Source organism: Nomascus leucogenys, chromosome 15 (assembly GCF_006542625.1).
Source record: "Nomascus leucogenys isolate Asia chromosome 15, Asia_NLE_v1, whole genome shotgun sequence".
Taxonomy (NCBI): Eukaryota; Metazoa; Chordata; class Mammalia; order Primates; family Hylobatidae; genus Nomascus; species Nomascus leucogenys.
Window position 1 is genome coordinate 60,769,648 of NC_044395.1, and position 21,430 is coordinate 60,791,077.

General features: G+C 38.8%; 1 protein-coding gene across 1 annotated transcript in view; it reads right to left on the reverse strand.

Annotated features, from left to right (window-relative positions):
- The window catches only part of UVRAG (UV radiation resistance associated), a 333,633-nt gene that overhangs the window by 154,233 nt on the left and 157,970 nt on the right, over nucleotides 1–21,430 (reverse strand). Inside the window, exon 8 of the mRNA XM_030828684.1 lies at nucleotides 3,730–3,856. Within this exon, the coding sequence (XP_030684544.1) occupies nucleotides 3,730–3,856 (127 nt within the window). The remainder of the gene's footprint in view (nucleotides 1–3,729; nucleotides 3,857–21,430) is intronic.

Genomic DNA, 21,430 nt, shown 5'->3' on the forward strand with positions numbered 1-21,430 from the left:
GGTAAAAGTTGATAGTACTTCCAAAGCACTGAAAGAGAAGGGAGTCAGTGATGGTTTCTTGGTGAAAACAACATTTAGGCAAAGGCCTGAATGCAGGTAAGATAGAACAAAGCATACTTAAGTAACTAAAAGAGTTCTATGTGGTTGAAGCATTCAGATTGAGGTGAGCCATTGGAGGCCTTTGTAAGTCATCTTGAGCTGAGACTTTTATCTTAAAGATACAGAAACCCACCAGAGTATGACATAGGAATAAAACAGATGGTGTTTTGCTCCTATGTTTATAAGACCATTTCATTTTCATAACTCTATCATACATACTCTTGCTACACAAAATGTGGTTCACAGACCAGAAACATCAGCAGAACTTGGAAGCCTGTTAAAACTCGGTGAGACACAGTTTTAAGTATTATTATTAACCCCATTGTAGAGATAACACTAAGTTATTGGACAAGGTTACACAGCTGGTAAACAATGAAGCAGGCGTGAAACAAGGCATTCTGAATCAAAGCCTGTTCCTTTAGAAACTTATTTTCTAAAATTACTGAAATGAAGAAAAATCATATTTATAAAATTATTCCTTGTAATGTAACCTATATTTCATATAGGTCGAAACTTTAAAACCTGCTAAAAATGACTTACTTTATTCACATTCCAAATACATTCTTGCCACAGTAGATTTTCTGTTCCCTATTACGTCTCATTTATCCACCAATGTCAACTATGTGAAATACACCGAAAACTAAACAGGAAACCACAAAAGGATGCAACAAATAAAATAAGGTTAAATAATTCATGTACTACATTTAATGGCACATTACCTATATGAAAGCCCCTCAAAGATTCATGCTGTGTAATACTCAATGAGGGCCTCAATGAGGGCACTGAGAAGGATACCATAAAAATGCAAAGTCCCTGCCCTGAAAGGGCTTACCAACTAAGTGGGAAGATAAGATGACATCAAAACACTATGGGGACACAGAAGAAGGAGCAGGAAACTTTTATTTGAGGGAGAAAAAAGCCTCAAGGAGAGGTAGTATTTGAGCATGTCTTTGAAGAACCAAAAGAACTAAACCAAGGAGAGATGAGTAAAGAGTGTTCTCATAAAAGCGAGTATAGAGGTAAAAAAAGCAAAGGAAAAAGACTTCTATTTCTGACTGATGGAATAACATACATCAGATTTTCCTCCCACTGTAAACAACTAGAAAGTCATACAAAATTATATGTAACAACAGTTTTCAGACAACAGGTAAGAGACAGCCTAGTATAATGATTCCGGAGAGAAGGAAAACAAGAAACGTGAGCCCTATAACGGCTCCAAATCACTACATGGGGAGTGTTTCCAGGCCACAATGCAGAGGGTGAACAAACACAAAGAAAGTTCCAGAAGTGGCCAGGCGTGGCAGCTCACGCCTGTAATCCTAGCACTTTGGGAGGTAGGCGGATCACTTGGGAGTCAGGAGTTCAAGACCAGGCTGGACAACATGGTGAAACCACGTCTCTGCTAAAAATTCAAAAATTAGCCAGGCATGGTGGTACACGTCTGTAATCCTCGCTACTGTAGAGGCTGAGACAGGAGAGTCGCTTGAACCCAGAAAGTTGCAGTGGGCTGAGGTGACACTAGTGCACTCCAACCTGGGCAAAACAGTGAGACCCCATCTCAAAAAAAAGGAAAAAAAGAATAAAGTTTTAAAAAAATGATGAATAAACTCAAAATACACTGTACAGGAGAATATATTTTTAAGCATATGACAAAAAAAGAACCCATATCCATAATATATAAAGAAATCTTACAAAAAAAAACAGTCAAACCAAATTTTTTTTAATGGGCAAAAGATCCAAACAGGTATATCACAAAAGAGTGTATCTCAGTCAGCAAGAAGCATATGAAATGTTTATAAAATTTATAACATATGAAAGACTAACTTCATTAGTCTTCAGGAAAATAAAAATTAAAACTGCAAGAGGATATTACAACATATCCAACAGAAAGGCTAAAACAAAAAATACAAATTACTAAATGTGATAAATACAAAATACACAAAAAAAAAAGAAAAGAAAAGAAAAGAAATTCCTGACAAGGATGTAGGAAGGAGCAACACTGGACGGAGGGGAGATAAACTGGCACAATCATATTGGAAAACCGTTGGACACAATCTACTAAGCTGAAGATACGTATATTCTCTTGACTGTAATTCTACTCCTCAGTTTCTACTCAACTGAAACACCTAAAAATCTTTATTAAGAAACATACGAAAGTTCTTCACTCAGAAACCTAGAAGGTTCATGGAAGCATTAACTCTAATGTTCCCAAAATGAAAATTACTGAAACCAACAGCAAGAGTAGATAAATAAATTCACACTCACATAATGGAATACTATTTGGCATTAAACATGAACAAACTGCAACCACATGAAGGTAAGAACGACTCTACAAACACAATGTTGAAAAGAGCCACCACATGTACATATATGATTCTATTTCTATAAAGTTCAAAATTAGGCAAAACCAATCTGGTTTGAGTCTTGGCGGTGGCTAGTCTGGCTGGAGATGTGGTAAATGGAAGGAAGCATGAGGAGGCTTTGGGGTCCTGTTTTGGGGTCCTGTTTCTTGATTGAGATTCTGCTCACATGGGTGTGTTTGCTTTGTGAAAATTCAAGCTCTATGGACACAACTTCTCCATAACTTACCGTGGGGTTACATCCTGATAAACCCATTGTAAGTTGAAAATATCATAAGTTGAAAATGTATTTAATGCACCTAGCCTACTGATGATGAAACCTTAGCCTAGACTACTTTTAAGGTGTCAGAACACTTACATTAGCTTACAGTTGGGCAAAATCATCTAACACAAAACTTATTTTATAACACAGCATTGAATACCATACACAGATGAGCATTTTGTAGACTTGATGGGATGTGAAAACATAAAACACAATATCCAAAAAACACTAGCAACAGAGTACATTATGGAGTACCAGTTGTTCACCCTCATGATCATGTGGCTGACTGAGAGCTGCAGCTCACTGTCACTGCCTAGCATAGCAAGAAAATATCATACCACATATTGCTAGCCTGGAAAAAGATCAAAATTCAAAATTCATAGTATGGTTTCTACCAAATGCATATAACTTTTGCACATTGTAAAATTGAAAAATCTTAAGTTAAATCATCATTAAATCAAACCATTGTAAGTCCGGGACCACTTGAATACAGATTTGTACACTTGTCTGCATGGACTAACTTCAAAATACTTGCAAAAATATTTTAAAAATTTGAGAAAATTCTATCACCATACAATCATGCACTGCATAATGATGTTTTAATCAACAACAAACCACATACAAGATGGCGGTCCCACAGATTATAGTATAGTATTTTTATTCTATGCTTAGATATATTTAGATACGTAAATACTCACCATTGTGTTATAGTTGCCTACAGTATTCAGTATGGTAACATGCTGTACAAGTTTATAGCCTAAGAGCCAGAGGCTATACCATATAGCCTAGGTGCGTAGTAGTTTATATCATCTGGACTTGTGTAAGCATACTCTATGATGGCAGCTCAGCAAGGAAATCACCAAAGGATGCATTTCCAGAATATATCCCTGTCATTAAGTGATGTGTGACTGTATTGACACAAAAAATGACTATTTGAGCTTGTGAAGAAGAAGAAAGGAGAACTACTGAATGTGGAGGTTAGGCTGTTTGTATGGTATTTCCACTCACCTTTGTCTTGTAATGCAATTTGTTGCTTATGCAGTAATGCCACCTCCCGTCCCAAAGCTTTCTTCTGCCGTTCCAGTTCATTTTGAAGCACCAAAATTTTTAACTGCAGGCATTCACTTTTTTTTTTCTAAATAAATAAAATCACAGGTATATTTATGAATACAAATGTCATGACTATGAATAATTATATACTCACAATGTTTAAAAATAAATAATGGCTTAAAACATTTTAATACTCATCAAACTTATGGAACGCTTGTGTAACTTAATTATCAGCACCATCCTTTTAATGAAAATCATATAGAAATAAGCAAAGAATAAGAGTAAAAGTAAATCTTAAGTCTGGGGACCCAACAGACACTACACAAAATATCTCAGGTACCTTCCCTGATACCACAATACAATACAATAAGATTTTTAAAACTTAATAACAAATAAGTTCTCAAAAAGTTAAATACAGAGGAACCATAAGACCCAGCAATTCCATTTCTAGGTATATACCAAGAGAACTGAACACATGTCCACACAAAAACCTGAACACAAATGTTCATAGCAGCATTACTCATAATAGCCGAATGACATAAAGAACCCAAATGTCCACCAACTGATGAAAGGATAAATAAAATGTGGCCTATCCATACAATCAAATATTATTTTGTAATAAAAAGAAATTAAGTACTGACAAATGCTACAACATGGATGAACCTTAAAAACATTATACTAAGTTAAAGAATCCAGTTTTAAAAGGCCACACACTATATGGCTGCATTTATATGAAATGTCCAGAATAGGCAAATCCATAGAAACAAAAAGTAGATTTCCACGTTTGCCAAACCAAACCAAGGTGCTCTAACCCCCCTGCCTGTTTCCAAGAAGGCCAAGCAGAGGCCTGAAGTTTTCATCCCTGCTAGGCAGTAACCAAACGAGTCCCATGTGGTAACTACTGACACCACATGGGGATCCTGCCACCCACCTGTCTGTAATGAGATAACCCTCTACCATCCCCAGTGCAGTGGTATTAGAGAGGGCCCAGTTGAGAGTCACTTGCACTACTACCCAGTGCTAATGAGGCCACCCTCCTTTCTGTGATACCAGTGGAAGATATGTGGGGAGAAGTAACAAGGCATTCCTACTCCTCCTAGCTAAGAATTTACCAGTGGAGGCCTAGTAGGGAGCCACTCCTGGCCGGTATTAATTAAGGCAAGGGGAGCTTTCTCCCCTGCCACTTAGCCAATGGAAGCTGCATAGGGGATCTGGAATTCTATACTCATCTGGCAGTAATGAAATGGCACCTCTTCTTTCCCCTACCAGAGAGGTCTCAGAGGAAGCCAGCTAAAACAGAGGGCTTAAATAAGATCCAGAGACTTAAAACATAATGCCCAAAATGTCCAAGTTTCAATCAAAAACCACTCACCACACCAAGAACCAGGAAAATGTCAAACAAAATGAAAAAGGACAAACAACAGATGCCAATACTGACATGATAGATGTGTTACAATTTTCTGATAAAGACCTAAAAGTAGCCAACATAAAAATGCTTCAATAGCAATTAAGAATATGCTTGAAACAAATGAAAAAGTAGGAAAAAAAAAACTAGAAAGTCTCAGCAAAGAAACAGAAGATATAAAGAACCAAATGGAAATTTTAGAACAAAAAAGTAACAAAAACTCAGTGAATGGGCTCAATGGCAGAACAGAGGAAGCAGGGAAAAGTCTGTGAACAGAATACTGAAACTACCAATTTTGGCACCAGAGAGAAAATAGCCTTGAAAAAAAATGAACAAAACATCAGGCACCTGTGTAACTATACCAAAAGAGCTAACTTTTGTGTCATCAGAGTACTAGAAAGAAAACAGAAACAGAGAAGGACTGAAAAAGTATTTGAAAAAATAATGGAGCCAGGCAAGGTGGCTCATGCCTGTAATCCCAACGACTCAGTGGTTGAGGCAGGAGGATCATTCAAGCCTAGGAGTTTGAGGCTGCGGTAAGCTATGATGATGCCATTGTCCTTCAGCCTGAGTACCACAGCAAGACCCTGTCACCAAAAAAAAAAAAAAAAAAAAAAAAAGAAAGAAAAAGAAAACGAAAAGAAATAATGGCTAAAAACTTGCCAAATTAGGGGTAGGCACCGTGGCTCACACCTGTAATCCCAGCATTTTGGGAGGCTGAGGTGGGCAGATCACTTGGGGTCAGGAGTTTGAGACCAGCCTGGCCAACATGGTGAAACGCTGTCTCTACTAAAAATACAAAAATTAGCTGGGCACGGTAGTGGGCGCCTGTAATCCCAGCTATTCGGGAGGCTGAGGTGGAAAAATCGCTTGAACCCGGGAGGTGGAGGTTGCAGTGAGCCAAGATCATGCCACTACACTCCAGCCTGGGCGACAGAGCAAGACACTGTCTAAAAAAATTTAAAAACTTACCAAATTAGTCAGAAGAAAGAAATCTACATATTCAAGAAGCCAGTTAAATCCAAAAAGAATAAATCCAATACAGAAAAATCAATGAAACCAATAACTGGTTCTTTGAAAAGGTAAATAAAATTGATAAAACTCTAGCCAGGGCCGGGTCTGTAATCCCAGCACTTTGGGAGACTGAGGCAGGCAGATCACCTGAGGTCAGGAGTTTGAGACCAGCCTGGTCAACATGACAAAACCCCATCTCTACTAAAAATACAAAATTAGTTGGGCATGGTGGCAGGCACCTGTAATCCCAGCTACTTGAGAGGCTGAGGCAGGAGAATTGCTTGAACCTGGGAGGTGAAGGTTGCAGTTAGTCGAGGTCGCACCACTGCACACCAGCCTGGGCAACAAGAGTGAAACACCATCTCAAAAAAAAAAAATTCTAGCCAGACTCTTCAAGGAAAAAAGAGAAAAGTCAAAAATTACTAATATGAAGAAAGACGGGTTATCACAATTGATCTCACAAACATCAGAAGAATAAAAAAACACTATAAACAACCCTATGCCCAGAAGTTTGGTAACTTAGATAATGTAAACAATTCTTTGAAAGACAATCTACCAAAACTCAGAGTAGGAGAAAGAGATAATAAAGAAATTAGGCCGGACATTGGCACATGGCCGTAATCTCAGCACTTTAGGAGGCCCAGGTGGGAGGATTGCTTGAGCCCAGAAGTTTGAGACCAGCCTAGGCAATACAGTGAAACCTCGTCTATGAAAATAAAAAATAACAAAATTGGCTGGATGCGGTGGCATGCACCTGTAGTCCCAGCTACTCAGGAGGCTGAGGGGAAAGGATCACTTGAGCTCAGGAGTTCAAGGCTAGAGTGAGCCATGATCGTGCCACTATACTCAGTCTGGGCAACAGAGCAAGACCCTGTCTCAAAAAAAAAAAAAAAAAAAAAAGGGAGATAGAGAAATTAAATTAACAATTACTAACCTTCCGAAACAGGGGGAAAAAAAGGTCTAGCTGGTTTCACAGTGAATTCTACTAAATGTTTAAATAAGAAACAATACCAGAAAAAAGAGGCAGGCAGGTTCCAAGATGGCCGAATAGGAACAGCTCCAGTCTACGGCTCCCAGCGTGAGCGACACAGAAGATGGATCATTTCTGCATTTCCAACTGAGGTGCCGGGTTCATATCACTGGGGCTTGTAGGACAGTGGGTGCAGGACAGTGGGTGCAGCCCACGGACCGTGAGCCAAAGCAGGGCAAGGCATCGCCTCATCAGGAAGCACAAGGGGTCGGGGAATTCCCTTTCCTAGACAAGGGAAGCCACGACAGACGGCACCTGGAAAATCACACCTGGAAAATCAGGTCACGCCCACCCTAATACTGTGCTTTTCGAATGGTCTTAGCAAATGGCACACCAGGAGATTATATCCCCCGCCTGGCTCAGAGGGTCCTATGCCCATGGAGCCTTGCTCACTGCTAGCACAGTAGTCTGAGACTGAACTGCAAGGCAGCAGCCAGGCTGGGGGAGGGGTGCCCGCCATTGCTGAGGCTTGAGCAGGTAAACAAAGCAGCCCAGAAGCTCGAACTGGGTGGAGCCCACCGCAGCTCAAGGAGGCCTGCCTGCCTCTGTAGGCTCCATCTCTGGGGGCAGAGCATAGCCGAACAAAAGGCAGCAGAAACTTCTGCAGACTTAAACATCCCTGTCTGACAGCTTTGAAGAGAGTAGTGGTTCTCCCAGCACGGAGTTTGAGATCTGAGAACGCACAGACTGCCTCCTCAAGTGGGTCCCTGACCCCCAAGTAGTCTAACTGGGAGGCACCTCCCAGTAGGAGCCGACTGAAACCTCATACGGTCAGGTGCCCCTCTGACACGAAGCTTCCAGAGGAACGATCAGGCAGCAACATTTGCCGTTCTGCAATATTTGCAGTTCTGCAGCCTCCACTGGTGATACCCAGGCAAACAGGGCCTGGCGTGGACCTCCAGCAAACTCCAACAGACCTGCAGCTGAGGGTCCTGACTGTTAGAGGGAAAACTAACAAACAGAAAGGATATCCACACCAAAACCCCATCTGTACGTCACCATCATCAAAGACCAAAGGTAGATAAAACCACAAAGATGGGGAGAAACCAGAGTAGAAAAGCTGAAAATTCTAAAAATCAGAGTGCCTCTTCTCCTCCAAAGGAATGCAGCTCCTTGCCAGCAACTGAACAAAGCTAGATGGAGAAAGACTTTGACAAGTTGAGAGAAGAAGGATTCAGAAGATCGGTAATAACAAACTTCTCCGAGCTAAAGGAGGATGTTCGAACCCGTCACAAAGAAGCTAAAAACCTTGAAAAAAGATTGGACGAATGTCTAACTAGAATAAACAGTGTAGAGAGGACCTTAAATGACTGGATGGAACTGAAAACCATGGCACAAGAACTATGTGATGCAGTCACAAGCTTCAGTAGCCGATTCAATCAACTGGAAGAAAGGGTATCAGTGATTGAAGATCAAATGAATGAAATGAAGCAAGAAGAGAAGTTTAGAGAAAAAAGAGTAAAAAGAAATGAACAAAGCCTCCAACAAATATGGGACTATGTGAAAAGACCAAGTCTACGTCTGACTGTTGTACCTGAAAGTGATGGGGAGAATGGAACCAAGTTGGAAAACACTCTGCAGGATATTGTCCAGGAGAACTTCCCCAACCTAGCAAGGCAGGCCAGCATTCAAATTCAGGAAATACAGAGAACGCCACAAAGATACTCCTCAAGAAGAGCAACTCCAAGACACATAATTGTCAGACTCACCAAAGTGGAAATGCAGGAAAAAAATGTTAAGGGCAGCCAGAGAGAAAGGTCGGGTTACCCACAAAGGGAAGCCCATCAGAATAACAGCGGATCTCTTGGCAGAAATAATACAAGCCACAAGAGAGTGGGGGCCAATATTCAACATTCTTGAAGAAAAGAATTTTCAGCCGGGCGCGGTGGCTCAAGCCTGTAATCCCAGCACTTTGGGAGGCCGAGGCGGGCAGATCACGAGGTCAGGAGATCGAGACCATCCTGGCTAACATGGTGAAACCCCGTCTCTATTAAAAATACAAAAAATTAGCCGGGTGTGTTGGCGGGCGCCTGTAGTCCCAGCTACTCGGGAGGCTGAGGCAGGAGAATGGCGTGAACCCAGGAGGCGGAGCTTGCAGTGAGTCAAGATTGTGCCACTGCACTCCAGCCTGGGGGACAGAGAAAGACTCCATCTCAAAAAAAAAAAAAAAGAATTTTCAACCCAGAATTTCATATCCAGCCAAACTAAGCTTCCTAAGTGAAGGAGAAATAAAATCCTTTACAGACAAGCAAATGCTGACAGATTTTGTCACCACCAGGCCTGCCCTACAAGAGCTCCTGAAGGAAGCACTAAACATGGAAAGAACCAGTACCAGCCAATGCAAAAACATGCCAAATTGTAAAGATCATCGATGCTAGGAAGAAACTGCAACCACTAACGAGCAAAATAACCAGCTAATATCATAATGACAGGATCAAATCCACACATAACAATATTAACCTTAAATGTAAATGGGCTAAATGCTCCAATTAAAAGACACAGACTGGCAAATTGGATAGAGTCAAGACCCATAAGTGTGCTGTATTCAGGAGACCCATCTCACGTGCAGAGACACACATAGGCTCAAAATAAAGGGACGCAAGAAGATCTACCAAGCAAATGGAAAACACAAAAAAGCACAGGTTGCAATCCTAGTCTCTGATAAAACAGACTTTAAACCAACAAAGATCAAAAGAGACAAAGAAGGCCATTACATAATGGTAAAGGGATCAATTCAGCAAGAAGCGCTAACTATCTAAATATATATGCACCCAATACAGGAGCACCCAGATTAATAAAGCAAGTCCTTAGAGACATACAAAGAGACTTAGAGTCCCACACAATAATAATGGGAGACTTTAACACCCCACTGTCAACATTAGACAGATCCATGAGACAGAAAGTTAACAAGGATATCCAGGAATTGAACTCAGCTCTGCACCAAGCAGACCTAAAAGACATCTACAGAACTCTCCACCCCAAATCAACAGAATATACACTCTTCTCAGCACCACATCGCACTTATTCCAAAATTGACCACATAGTTGGAAGTAAAGCACTCCTTGGCAAATGTAAAAGAACAGAAATTATAACAAACAGTCTCTCAGACCACAGTGCAATAAAACTAGAACTCAGTACTAAGAAACTCACTCAAAACCGCTCAACTACATGGAAACTGAACAACCTGATCCTGAATGACTACTGGGTACATAACGAAATGAAGGCAGAAATAAAGATGTTCTTTGAAACCAATGAGAACAAAGACGCAACATACCAGAATCTCTGGGACACATTTAAAGCAGTGTTTAGAGGGAAATTTATAGCACTAAATGCCCACAAGAGAAAGCAGGAAAGATCTAAAACTGACACCCTAACATCACAATTAAAAGAACTAGAAAAGCAAGAGCAAACACATTCAAAAGCTAGCAGAAGGCTAGAAATAACTAAGATCACAGCAGAACTGAAGGAGACAGAGACACAAAAAACCCTTCAAAAAAATCAATGAATCCAGGAGCTGATTTTTTGAAAAAAATCAACAAAATTGATAGACTGCTAGCAAGACTAATAAAGAAGAGGGAAGAATCAAATAGACACAACAAAAAATGATAAAGGAGATATCACCACTGATCCCACAGAGATACAAACTACTATCAGAGAATACTATAAATACCTCTACGCAAATTAGAAAATCTAGAAGAAATAGATACATTCCTGGACACATACACCCTCCCAAGACTAAACCAGAAAGAAGTTGAATCTCTGAATAGAGCAACAACAGGCTCTGAAATTCAGGCAATAATTAAGAGCCTACCAATCAAAAAAAGTCCAGGACCAGATGGATTCACAGCCGAATTCTACCAGAGGTACAAAGAGGAGCTGGTACCATTCCTTCTGAAACTATTCCAATAATAGAAAAAGAGGGAATCCTCCCTAACTCATTTTATGAGGTCAGCATCATCCTGATACCAAAGCCTGACAGAGACACAACAAAAAAAGAGAATTTTAGACCAATATCCCTGATGAACATTGATGTAAAAACCCTCAATAAAACACTGGCAAACCGAATCCAGCAGCACATCAAAAAGCTTATCCACCATGATCAAGTGGGCTTCATCCCTGGGATGCAAGGCTGGTTCAACATATGCAAATCAATAAACGTAATCCATCATATAAACAGAACCAAAGACAAAAACCACGTGATTATCTCAATAGATGCAGAAAAGGCCTTCAACAAAATTCAACAGCCCTTTATGCTAAAAACTCTCAATAACTTCAGTATTGATGGGACATATCTCAAAATAATAAGAGCTATTTATGACAAACCCACAGCCAATATCATACTGAACGGGCAAAAACTGGAAGCATTCCCTTTGAAAACTGCCACAAGACAGGGATGCCCTCTCTCACCACTCCTATTCAACAGTGTTGGAAGTTCTGGCCAGGGCAATCAGGCAGGAGAAAGAAATAAAGGGTATTCAATTAGGAAAAGAGGAAGTCAAATTGTCCCTCTTTGCAGATGACATGATTGTATATTTAGAAAACCCCATCATCTCAGCCCAAAATCTCCTTAAGCTGATAAGCAACTTCAGCAAAGTCTCAGGATACAAAATCAATGTGGAAAAATCACAAGCATTCCTATATACCAATAACAGACAAAGAGCCAAATCATGAGTGAACTCTCATTCACAATTGCTTCAAAGAGAATAAAATACCTAGGAATCCAACTTATAAGGGGTGTGAAGGACCTCTTCAAGGAGAACCACAAACCATTGCTCAATTAAATAAAAGAGGATACAAACAAATGGAAGAACATTCCATACTCATGGATAGGAAGAATCAATATCGTGAAAATGGCCAGACTGCCCAAGGTAATTTATAGATTCAATGCTATCCCCATCAAGCTACCAATGACTTTCTTCACAGAATTGGAAAAAACTACTTTAAAGTTCATATGGAACCAAAAAAGAGCCCGCATTGTCAACACAATCCTAAGCCAAAAGAACAAAACTGGAGGCATCACAATACTTCTAACTATACTACAAGGCTACAGTAACCAAAACAGCATGGTACTGGTACTAAAACAGAGATACAGATCAATGGAACAGAACAGAGCCCTCAGAAATAGTACCACACATCTACAACCATCTAATCTTTGAAAAACCTGACAAAAACAAGAAATGGGGAAAGGATTCCCTATTTAATAAATGGTGCTGGGAAAACTGGCTAGCCATATGTAGAAAGTTGAAACTGGATCCCTTCCTTACACCTTATACAAAAATTAATTCAAGATGGATTAAAGACTTAAATGTCAGACGTAAAACCATAAAAACCCCTAGAAGAAAACCTAGGCAATACCATTCAGGACATAGGCATGGGCAAGGACTTCATGTCTAAAACACTAAAAGCAACAGCAACAAAAGCCAAAATTGAGAAATGGGATTTAATTAAACTAAAGAGCTTCCTCACAGCAAAAGAAACTACCATCAGAGTGAACATGCAACCTACAGAATGGGAGAAAATTTTTGCAATCTACCCATCTGACAAAGGGCTAATATCCAGAATCTACAAAGAACTTAAACAAATTTACAAGAAAAAATCAAACAACCCCATCAAAAAGTGGGCGAAGAGTATGAACAGATGCTTCTCAAAAGAAGACATTTATGCAGCCAACAGACACATGAAAAAATACCCATCATCACCGGCCATCAGAGAAATGCAAATTAAAATCACAATGAGATACCATCTCACACCAGTTAGAATGGAAATCATTAAAAAGTCAGGAAATAACAGGTGCTGGAAGGGATGTGTAGAAATAGGAATGCTTTTACACTGTTGGTGGGACTGTAAACTAGTTCAACCATTGTGGAAGACAGTGTGGTGATTCCTCAAGGATCTAGAACTAGAAATACCATTTGATCCAGCAATCCCATTACTGGATATATACCCAAAGGATTATAATCATGCTGCTATATAGACACATGCACATGTATGTTTATTGTGGCACTATTCACAATAGCAAAGACTTGGAACCAACCCAAATGTCCATCAATGATAGACTGGATTAAGAAAATGTGGCACATATACACCAGGGAATACTATGCAGCCATAAAAAATGATGAGTTCATGTCCTTTGCAGCGACATGGATGAAGCTGGAAACCATCATTCTGAGCAAACTATCGCAAGGACAGAAAACCAAACACCGCATGTTCCCACTCATAGGTGGGAATTGAACAATGAGAACACTTGGACACAGGGTGGGGAACACCACACACCGGGGCCTGTCGTAGGGTGGGGGGATGGGGAGGGATAGCATTAGGAGATATACAAAACCACAGTGAGATACCATCTCACACCAGTTAGAATGGCCATCATTAAAAAATCAGGAAACAACAGGTGCTGGAGAGGATGTGGAGAAATAGGAACACTTTTACACTGTTGGTGGGACTGTAAACTAGTTCAACCATTGTGGAAGTCAGTGTGGCGATTCCTCAGGGATCTCGAACTAGAAATACCATTTGACCCAGCCATCCCATTACTGGGTATATACCCAAAGGACTAGAAATCATGCTGCTATAAAGACACATGCACACGTATGTTTATTGCGGCACTATTCACAATAGCAAAGAGTTGGAACCAACCCAAATGTCCAACAACGATAGACTGGATTAAGAAAATGTGGCACATATACACCATGGAATACTATGCAGCCATAAAAAATGATGAGTTCGTGTCCTTTGTAGGGACATGGATGAAACTGGAAAACATCATTCTCAGTAAACTATCGCAAGGACAAAAAACCAAACACCACATGTTCTCTCTCATAGGTGGGAATTGAACAATGAGAACTCATGGACACAGGAAGGGGAACATCACACTCCGGGGACTGTTGTGGGGTGGGGGGAGGGGGGAGGGACAGCATTAGGAGATACACCTAATGCTAAATGACGAGTTAATGGGTGCAGGAAATCAACATGGCACATGGATACATATGTAACAAACCTGCACATTGTGCACATGTACCCTAAAACCCTAAAGTATAATAAAAAAGAAAAAAAGAAAAACAGAAAAAAAAAAGGAGATATACCTAATGTAAATGATGAGTTAATGGGTGCAGCACACCAACATGGCACATGTATACATATGTAACAAACCTGCACATTGTGCACATGTACCCTAGAACTTAAAGTATAAGAAAAAAGAAACAATACCAGTTCTTCAGAATCTCTTCCAGAAATTAGAAGTTGATTAACACTTGCTAACTCATTCTATGAAGCCAGCATCACCCCGACACAAAAACCAGACAAAGACACTATAAAAATATTAGCAAATCAAATCCAACAATGTATAAGAATAATTACACAACATGGCAACATGTAATTTATCCCAGGTAGGCAAGGTTGGTTCAACAGTCAAAGAGCAATTAATGTAATTCATCACATCAACAGGCTAAGGAAGAAAAAATGATATGATCATACATATTGATAGATGCAGAAAAAGCATGTGACAAAATCCAACAATGATTCATGATAAAAACTTTCAGCTAACTAGGAAAACAGGAGAACTTCCTTAACTGGTAAAGAACATCTACCAAATAACCTACAGCTAACATCATACTTAATAGTAAGAAACTAGATGCTTATCCCCTAAGTTTGAGAACAAGACAAGGATGTCCCCTTTCGCTCCTATTCAACATAGTTATACTTGAAGTCCTGGCTAATGAAGTAAGACAAGAAAAAGAAAGAAAAGCTACACATGTTGGGAAAGAAGAAATAAAACTGTCTTTAGCTGCAGATAATATTGTCTCTATATAGAAAATCCAAAATAATTGACAAACAAAACAAAAAAACACCCTCCTGGAAAAAGCAATTATAGCAAGATTGCAGAATATAGAATTAATATGTATAAAAAGTTAGATGGCTTTCGGTGCAACAGCAATGAATAAGTGGAATCGAATTATCCAATTATCCATCAAATTATTTTGTTAATATCAAAATGGATTCTGAAGTTTATATAAAGGCAAAAGACCCAGAATACACAATACAATATTGAAGGAGAAGAACAAAGTTGGAAGACTGACAGCAGCCAATGTCTAGAATTACCATAAGCTACAGTAATCAAGACAGGGTAGTATGGGTAAAAGAACAAACAAATAGATCAATCAAATGGAACAGAGAGCCTAGAAATATACCCAAACAAATATTGTCAAAGAATATTTGACAAAGAAACAAAAGCAACTTAATGCAGAAAGGATAGTCTTTTCAGCAAATGGTGAAACCACTGGACCACCACATGCAAAAAAAGAAAGGAAAGAAGGAAGAAACAGAGTGAGTGAGGGAGGGAGTAATCAATCTAGATACAGGTCTTATACCCTTCACAAAAAATTAACTCAAACCAGATCACAGATCTAAATATGAAATTAAAAATTATACTTCTAGAAGATAACACAGGAGAAAATACAGAAGACTCTGGGTTTGGAGATAACTTTCTAGATGTAACACCAAAAGCAAGATCCATGAAAAAAGAAATTGGTATCTTGGAAATCTTTAAAATCTGCAAAAGATACTGTGTTAAGAGTAAAGACAAGCCACAGACTGGGAGAAAAGCTATGCAAAAAAACATATCTGATAAAGAACTGGTATCCAAAATATACAAAGAACTCTCATTAAAAAAAAAATACAGAGAGGGTCTCACCCTGTTACCCAAGTGTGATCTACCACTTGGGCCTGGCCTCAAAGAGCTCTTAAAATTCAACATTAATAAAACAAACAACCCTGGCTGGGCACGGTGGCTCACGCCTGTAATACCAGCACGTTGGGAGGCCAAGACGGGCAGATTACCTGAGGCCAGGAGTTCGAGACCAGCCTGGCCAACATGGCAAAACCCCGTCTTTACCAAAAATACAAAAAAATCTAGCCAGGCATGATGGTGTACACCTGTAATCCCAGCTACATGGGAGGCTGAGGGAGGAAAATCGCTTGAACCTGGGAGGTAGAGGTTTCAGCGAACCAAGATCGCGCTACTGCACTCCAGCCTGAGTGAAAGAGCGAGACTCTGTCTCCAAAAAAAAAGGAAAAGGAAATGAACAACCCAATTTTAAAATGCAACAAAGAACTGAACAGGTATCTCATCAAAGAAGATATATAGATGGCAAGCATATGAAAAGATGCTTAACATCGTAAATCATTAGGGCATTGCAAGTTAAAACAACAATGTGATACGACTACATACCCATTAGAATAAAATCCAAAATTCTCACACCACCAAATGCTGGCAAACATATGGAACAACACGAACTGTCATTCATTGAAGGTGGGAATGCAAAATGGTACAGCCATTTTGGCAGACAGTCTGGCAGTTTCTCACAAAGCTAAAATAGGCTTACTATACAATCTAGCAAGCATACTCTTATATATTAACCTGGATATTGAAAACTTATGTTTACACAAAAACCTATAAACAAATGTCTACAACAACTTTATCCATAATTGCCAAAACATGGAAGCAACCAAGATATACTTCAATAGGTCAACAGAAAAACTGTGGTATATATACAATGGAGTACTGTTCAGTGATAAAAAGAAATGAGCTATCAACCCATCAAAAGACAGAGAAATCGTAAATGCATATTGCTAAATGAAAGAAGTCAGTCTGAAAAAGCTACATACTGTGTGATTCCTACTATATGAAATCATGGAAAATGTAAAATTATAGAGACAGTAAAAAAGATCAGTTGCCAGGGGAGGGAGAAAAGGATGAACACGTCGAGGATAGGATATTTTTAGGGCAATGAAACAATCCTGTTTGATGCTGTAATGATGGATACATAATACATTTGTCAAAACTCATAGAACTGTATAACATAAAGAGTAAACCCTAATGTAAACTATGTACTTTAGTTAATAATAATGCATTAATATTAATTAATCAATATAACAATCATACCACACTAGTACAAGATGTTATAACAGAAGAAATTGGGGATGGGGTGGGTTATATGGGAACTCTGTACTTTCTGCCTAATTTTTTTTTTTTTTTTTCAGATGGAGTCTCGCTCTGTCGCCCAGGCTGGAGCGCGGTGGCGCGATCTCAGCTCACTGCAAGCTCCACCTCCTGGGTTCATGCCATTCTCCTGCCTCAGCCTCCCCAGTAACTGGGACTACAGGCGCCCGCCACCATGCCCGGCTAATTTTTTTGTATTTTTAGTAGAGACAGGGTTTCACCATGTTAGCCAGGATGGTCTCCATCTCCTGACCTCGTGATCCCCCCGCCTTGGCCTCCCACAGTGCTGGGATTACAGGCGTGAGCCATCGCGCCCGGCCCTTTCTGCTTAATTTTTCTATGAATCTACCTTTCACCTACCTTGAAAAAGAAAGTTTATTTTTTAAGTCACATTAAAAATCAATTTTACGAATACACATTTAATAAAACGAAATTCCTGACCCATTCTACAAGCCAGAGATACAATTAAACTTGTTGTTTGTTAACTTACGTTTCCATATAAATATTACATCAAACCATTGCTTAAACTTTACTCAGCCTCTTTTTTTCTCCAAAAGGCTTGCCTGAATTTACCTCCAGATACAAATCTGAAATTCTGTCCCCAAAATGAGTATGTCTGTGCCTGCATATGTGTGCACACACACAAAATTACTGCACTATGAATGTGTATGCTCTTCTCTCCTAGTCTTTATCAAACAGTGTCACTAATATACTTTTCATGATTTTCTATGACATAAATCTTAAGCAAACAGCAATTTGGTTATAGCTAGTAAATTTTTATCTCCTTCCTAAGGTATAAAGTAAACAATTAAAATTATAACTACAAAACTCATCCATTAAATAAATGGGTTACCAGGATCCAGGATAAGCTGATAGAAAACTTTAAAAGGAAAAGGTTAGTATCTTAATTTGACTCACAAACAAAGAGGAAGCCTGGGAACTCAGTGAGATGCATCATGGTATGGCCTTGTTGAAGCAACGGGCATGGAAAACGATTTTTGGCAATGTGTTAGAAGTAGTTACAGCAATCATTTCTCACCCAAGATGCTTTCTTACTCATCCCTGACATACTGATTCTAAACAGATGGTATGATCATCTGTTAAAGACATTCAAGCTGAGAAAACAGCAGAAAAAGTTATTTCTAATCATTATTATATTTAGCTTGAAAGGTCTATGAAATATGCCTTTCATAGAATGTTCCTAAACAATTTTCCTGAACAAACCAAATATTAATAAAGGCCCTACTGCATGCTTCTAGATGAATGAGAAATGGTCTCTACTTTCTATGAATTTAGGTCTACTGGAGATAAAAGCCATTTTGCCCTGCCAACCCACTGTAAAAACAGAAACCAAAAGTCCACAAGGTTCTAAGACGCAGAAGCAGCCCAAGTGTCTATCAATAAATGAATGGATAAGCAAAATATGGCATATACATACAATGAAATGTTATTCAGCTTTAATCAGGACGGAAATTTCTGCAATATGCTACACCATGGATGAAGCTTGAAGACATCACGCTAAGTGAAACAGCCAGCCATAAAAAGGTATATACACTGCATAATTTCACTTATATGAGTTACTTAGAGTACAGTCGAAGTCACAGAGACAAAAAGTAGAATGGTAGTTGCCAGGGGCTGGGAATAGAGAGAAGCGAGGAGTTAGTGTTTAATGGGTACAGTTTCAGTTTAAAAGACTTCTGGAGATGGATGGCGATGATGCTTGCATGACATTTTGAAGGTATTTAATACCACTGGGCTGTACATTTAAAAATGAAATGAGATCATAAATCTTATATGTATTTTATCATAAAAATAATTGGAAAAAAGTTAATGAGGTTGTTTATTATGAAAGAAAAAGGAACGAAGAAACAATCTGAGTTTTCTTTAGCAATGCAATAGTATAATCAAGAAGCCTAAGGTGTTCTTACATCACTGAGGAAAAAGATAGGTAAAATCTTTAGGAAGCAATCTTTTCCCACAAAGAGTGAGGTGTTCAACTTCCTTAACTTGAATTTTTCCACAAAATATGTAAATTGAATTCTACCTGGGCAGAGAAAGAAAATACAGAAAAAGAAAAGCAAATATTCAGAGAACACAGGGATATGCCTGGCTAGGAGGATAACCTGCTCTATTCCAGGGTACATACTGAGGTATGTTTTCTAGATTTAAAGAACTAAGGTTACAAGTTAATCTAAATATTACATTAATATGGGAAGGCATATGTATAGTGTTTGTGTTATGGTCCATGTTCAGAAACTGGCTCATTTACAGAAATATATCAAGTCATTCAAAACCAGAATTGTTGACTCCAATTTCTGATGAGTAAAAAAACCCATGTGGGATCTAGTTCTGCTTCCTTTCTAATGCATCAAAGACGAACTGCTCAAAGATCTTAACGTTCCATAATCTTCTGAGTTTCAGTGTTCTATTTATCTGTTTACTCCAAGTGTAATGTCACATATATATTGCCAATACATTATGTTTAATTATATTTTAGTGTTTTTATACAACACTGTATGTGAACTGAAAATCACAGATACACACATTCCTATTTATGAGTCTCTGCCAAAAAAATGGGAAATGTTAAACATTCATTTCAGAAAGATGACTAACGTATAAATAACATATTATAGGTTGAGTAGGCCAAATCCGAAAATCTGAAGTCCAAAATGCTACAAAATCTGAAACTTTCTGAGCACCAATATGATGCTCAAGGAAAATGCTCATTGGAGTGTTTTGGATTTTGGATTTTGGATTTGAGATGTTCAACCAGTAATGGAACAAGTGTCTTCACATTGATCATACTGGAGCTAAAACTTTTTGCCTTTGGGCAAAAGTTCCTCAACCATGTTCCTGGGAATTGTGAGGGTTCCTGACATCTTTACAGAGTCTTATAAGATAAAATATATTAGCATATTACTAAGCTGTATGCCTCTTTTCCACTCTCATTTTCTCATAAGTGTATGAAGGAGTTTACCAGAGTCTGCGAGACTTATGATATTGCAACAGATTCACTGCAGAAGCAGATGTGAAAATCCAGGTGTCTTTTATTAGGCTAGACATTAGCTTAACAGCAGTTAAATTCACAAAATATTTAAGCAATGCAATGCTAATTAAACCTTTTGTTCAGAAAACTATGCTTATTTTTCATAAAAATGTATTACTGAATTCTTTGAGATTTTTAAGAGTATAAAGGGGTCTTGAGACCAATAACTTTGAGAATTGACAGCTTAGGGTATATTTTATCTTCATCTATAGTAATTTTCCCCCTAAAATTGAAAATAATTAACAATCAGAAAAAAGGTTTTAAAATTGTGGCAGCTGTCCCAAAAGTTAACACATCTGCTTTTAAATGTCATTTACAGGTTGTTTCTACTGCACCTACACCTAGTCAACCACTAAGAAAAGGAAAAGATTTCCACAGAACATATTTCCAATCCATTAATTTCACAGACTTAACAGTAACAGGCTTAGAACCCGGGTTTAGCCAGGAGGATACAGCAAAAATATATAATAATAAAATGTACAGGAGCTCTGCTTCTGGTGTAAAAGAGTAAGTATGCAACAAACTGGTCCTCTCATAGAGGATATAGACTATGGATAACAGACATAGACTATGGATAAAATACAAAAATCGCTACTTGAGGGTTCTTGAGAATGATCAATTGGCAGGCATATTTTGGAGGTGAGTCAGAACTTGGCATAAACAACCAATAAAATGAAATTCCCTTTTTCTGTGGCTTTTCCCTGAGGGTGGCTGCAAACTCCAAAAGAAAGTCAACCTCCTTTCTGACCAGAGGAACCAGGGAAAAATGGTCAGGCAATCAAGTGTGCCAGAATAGAGGAAGGCAGATAATGGACACCCCAAATTCTGTTTAAATTCAACCTAAGTCTCTGACTGAATCCTATACTACACATGCATGAGACAAACAGAAAGAAGCTTCTGCCTAAGGGTAAAAGAACTACACTGTAATCTGAGCCAATGTTCATTGCAGGCATGACAGTTTGAGCCTAACCAAGTTAACTACCTGCTAAAATAAAAACATCAACATTTTTTGGAACTAAGTAACAAAATCCAGAGATTCCACCAAATTACATTCACAATGTCCAGGATACTATGCAGTATTACCCAATATATGAAGTCAGGAAAATGTGACTCACTCTCTAGGGAGGAGAAAACCAACATATGCCAACCCCAAGATGATCCAGA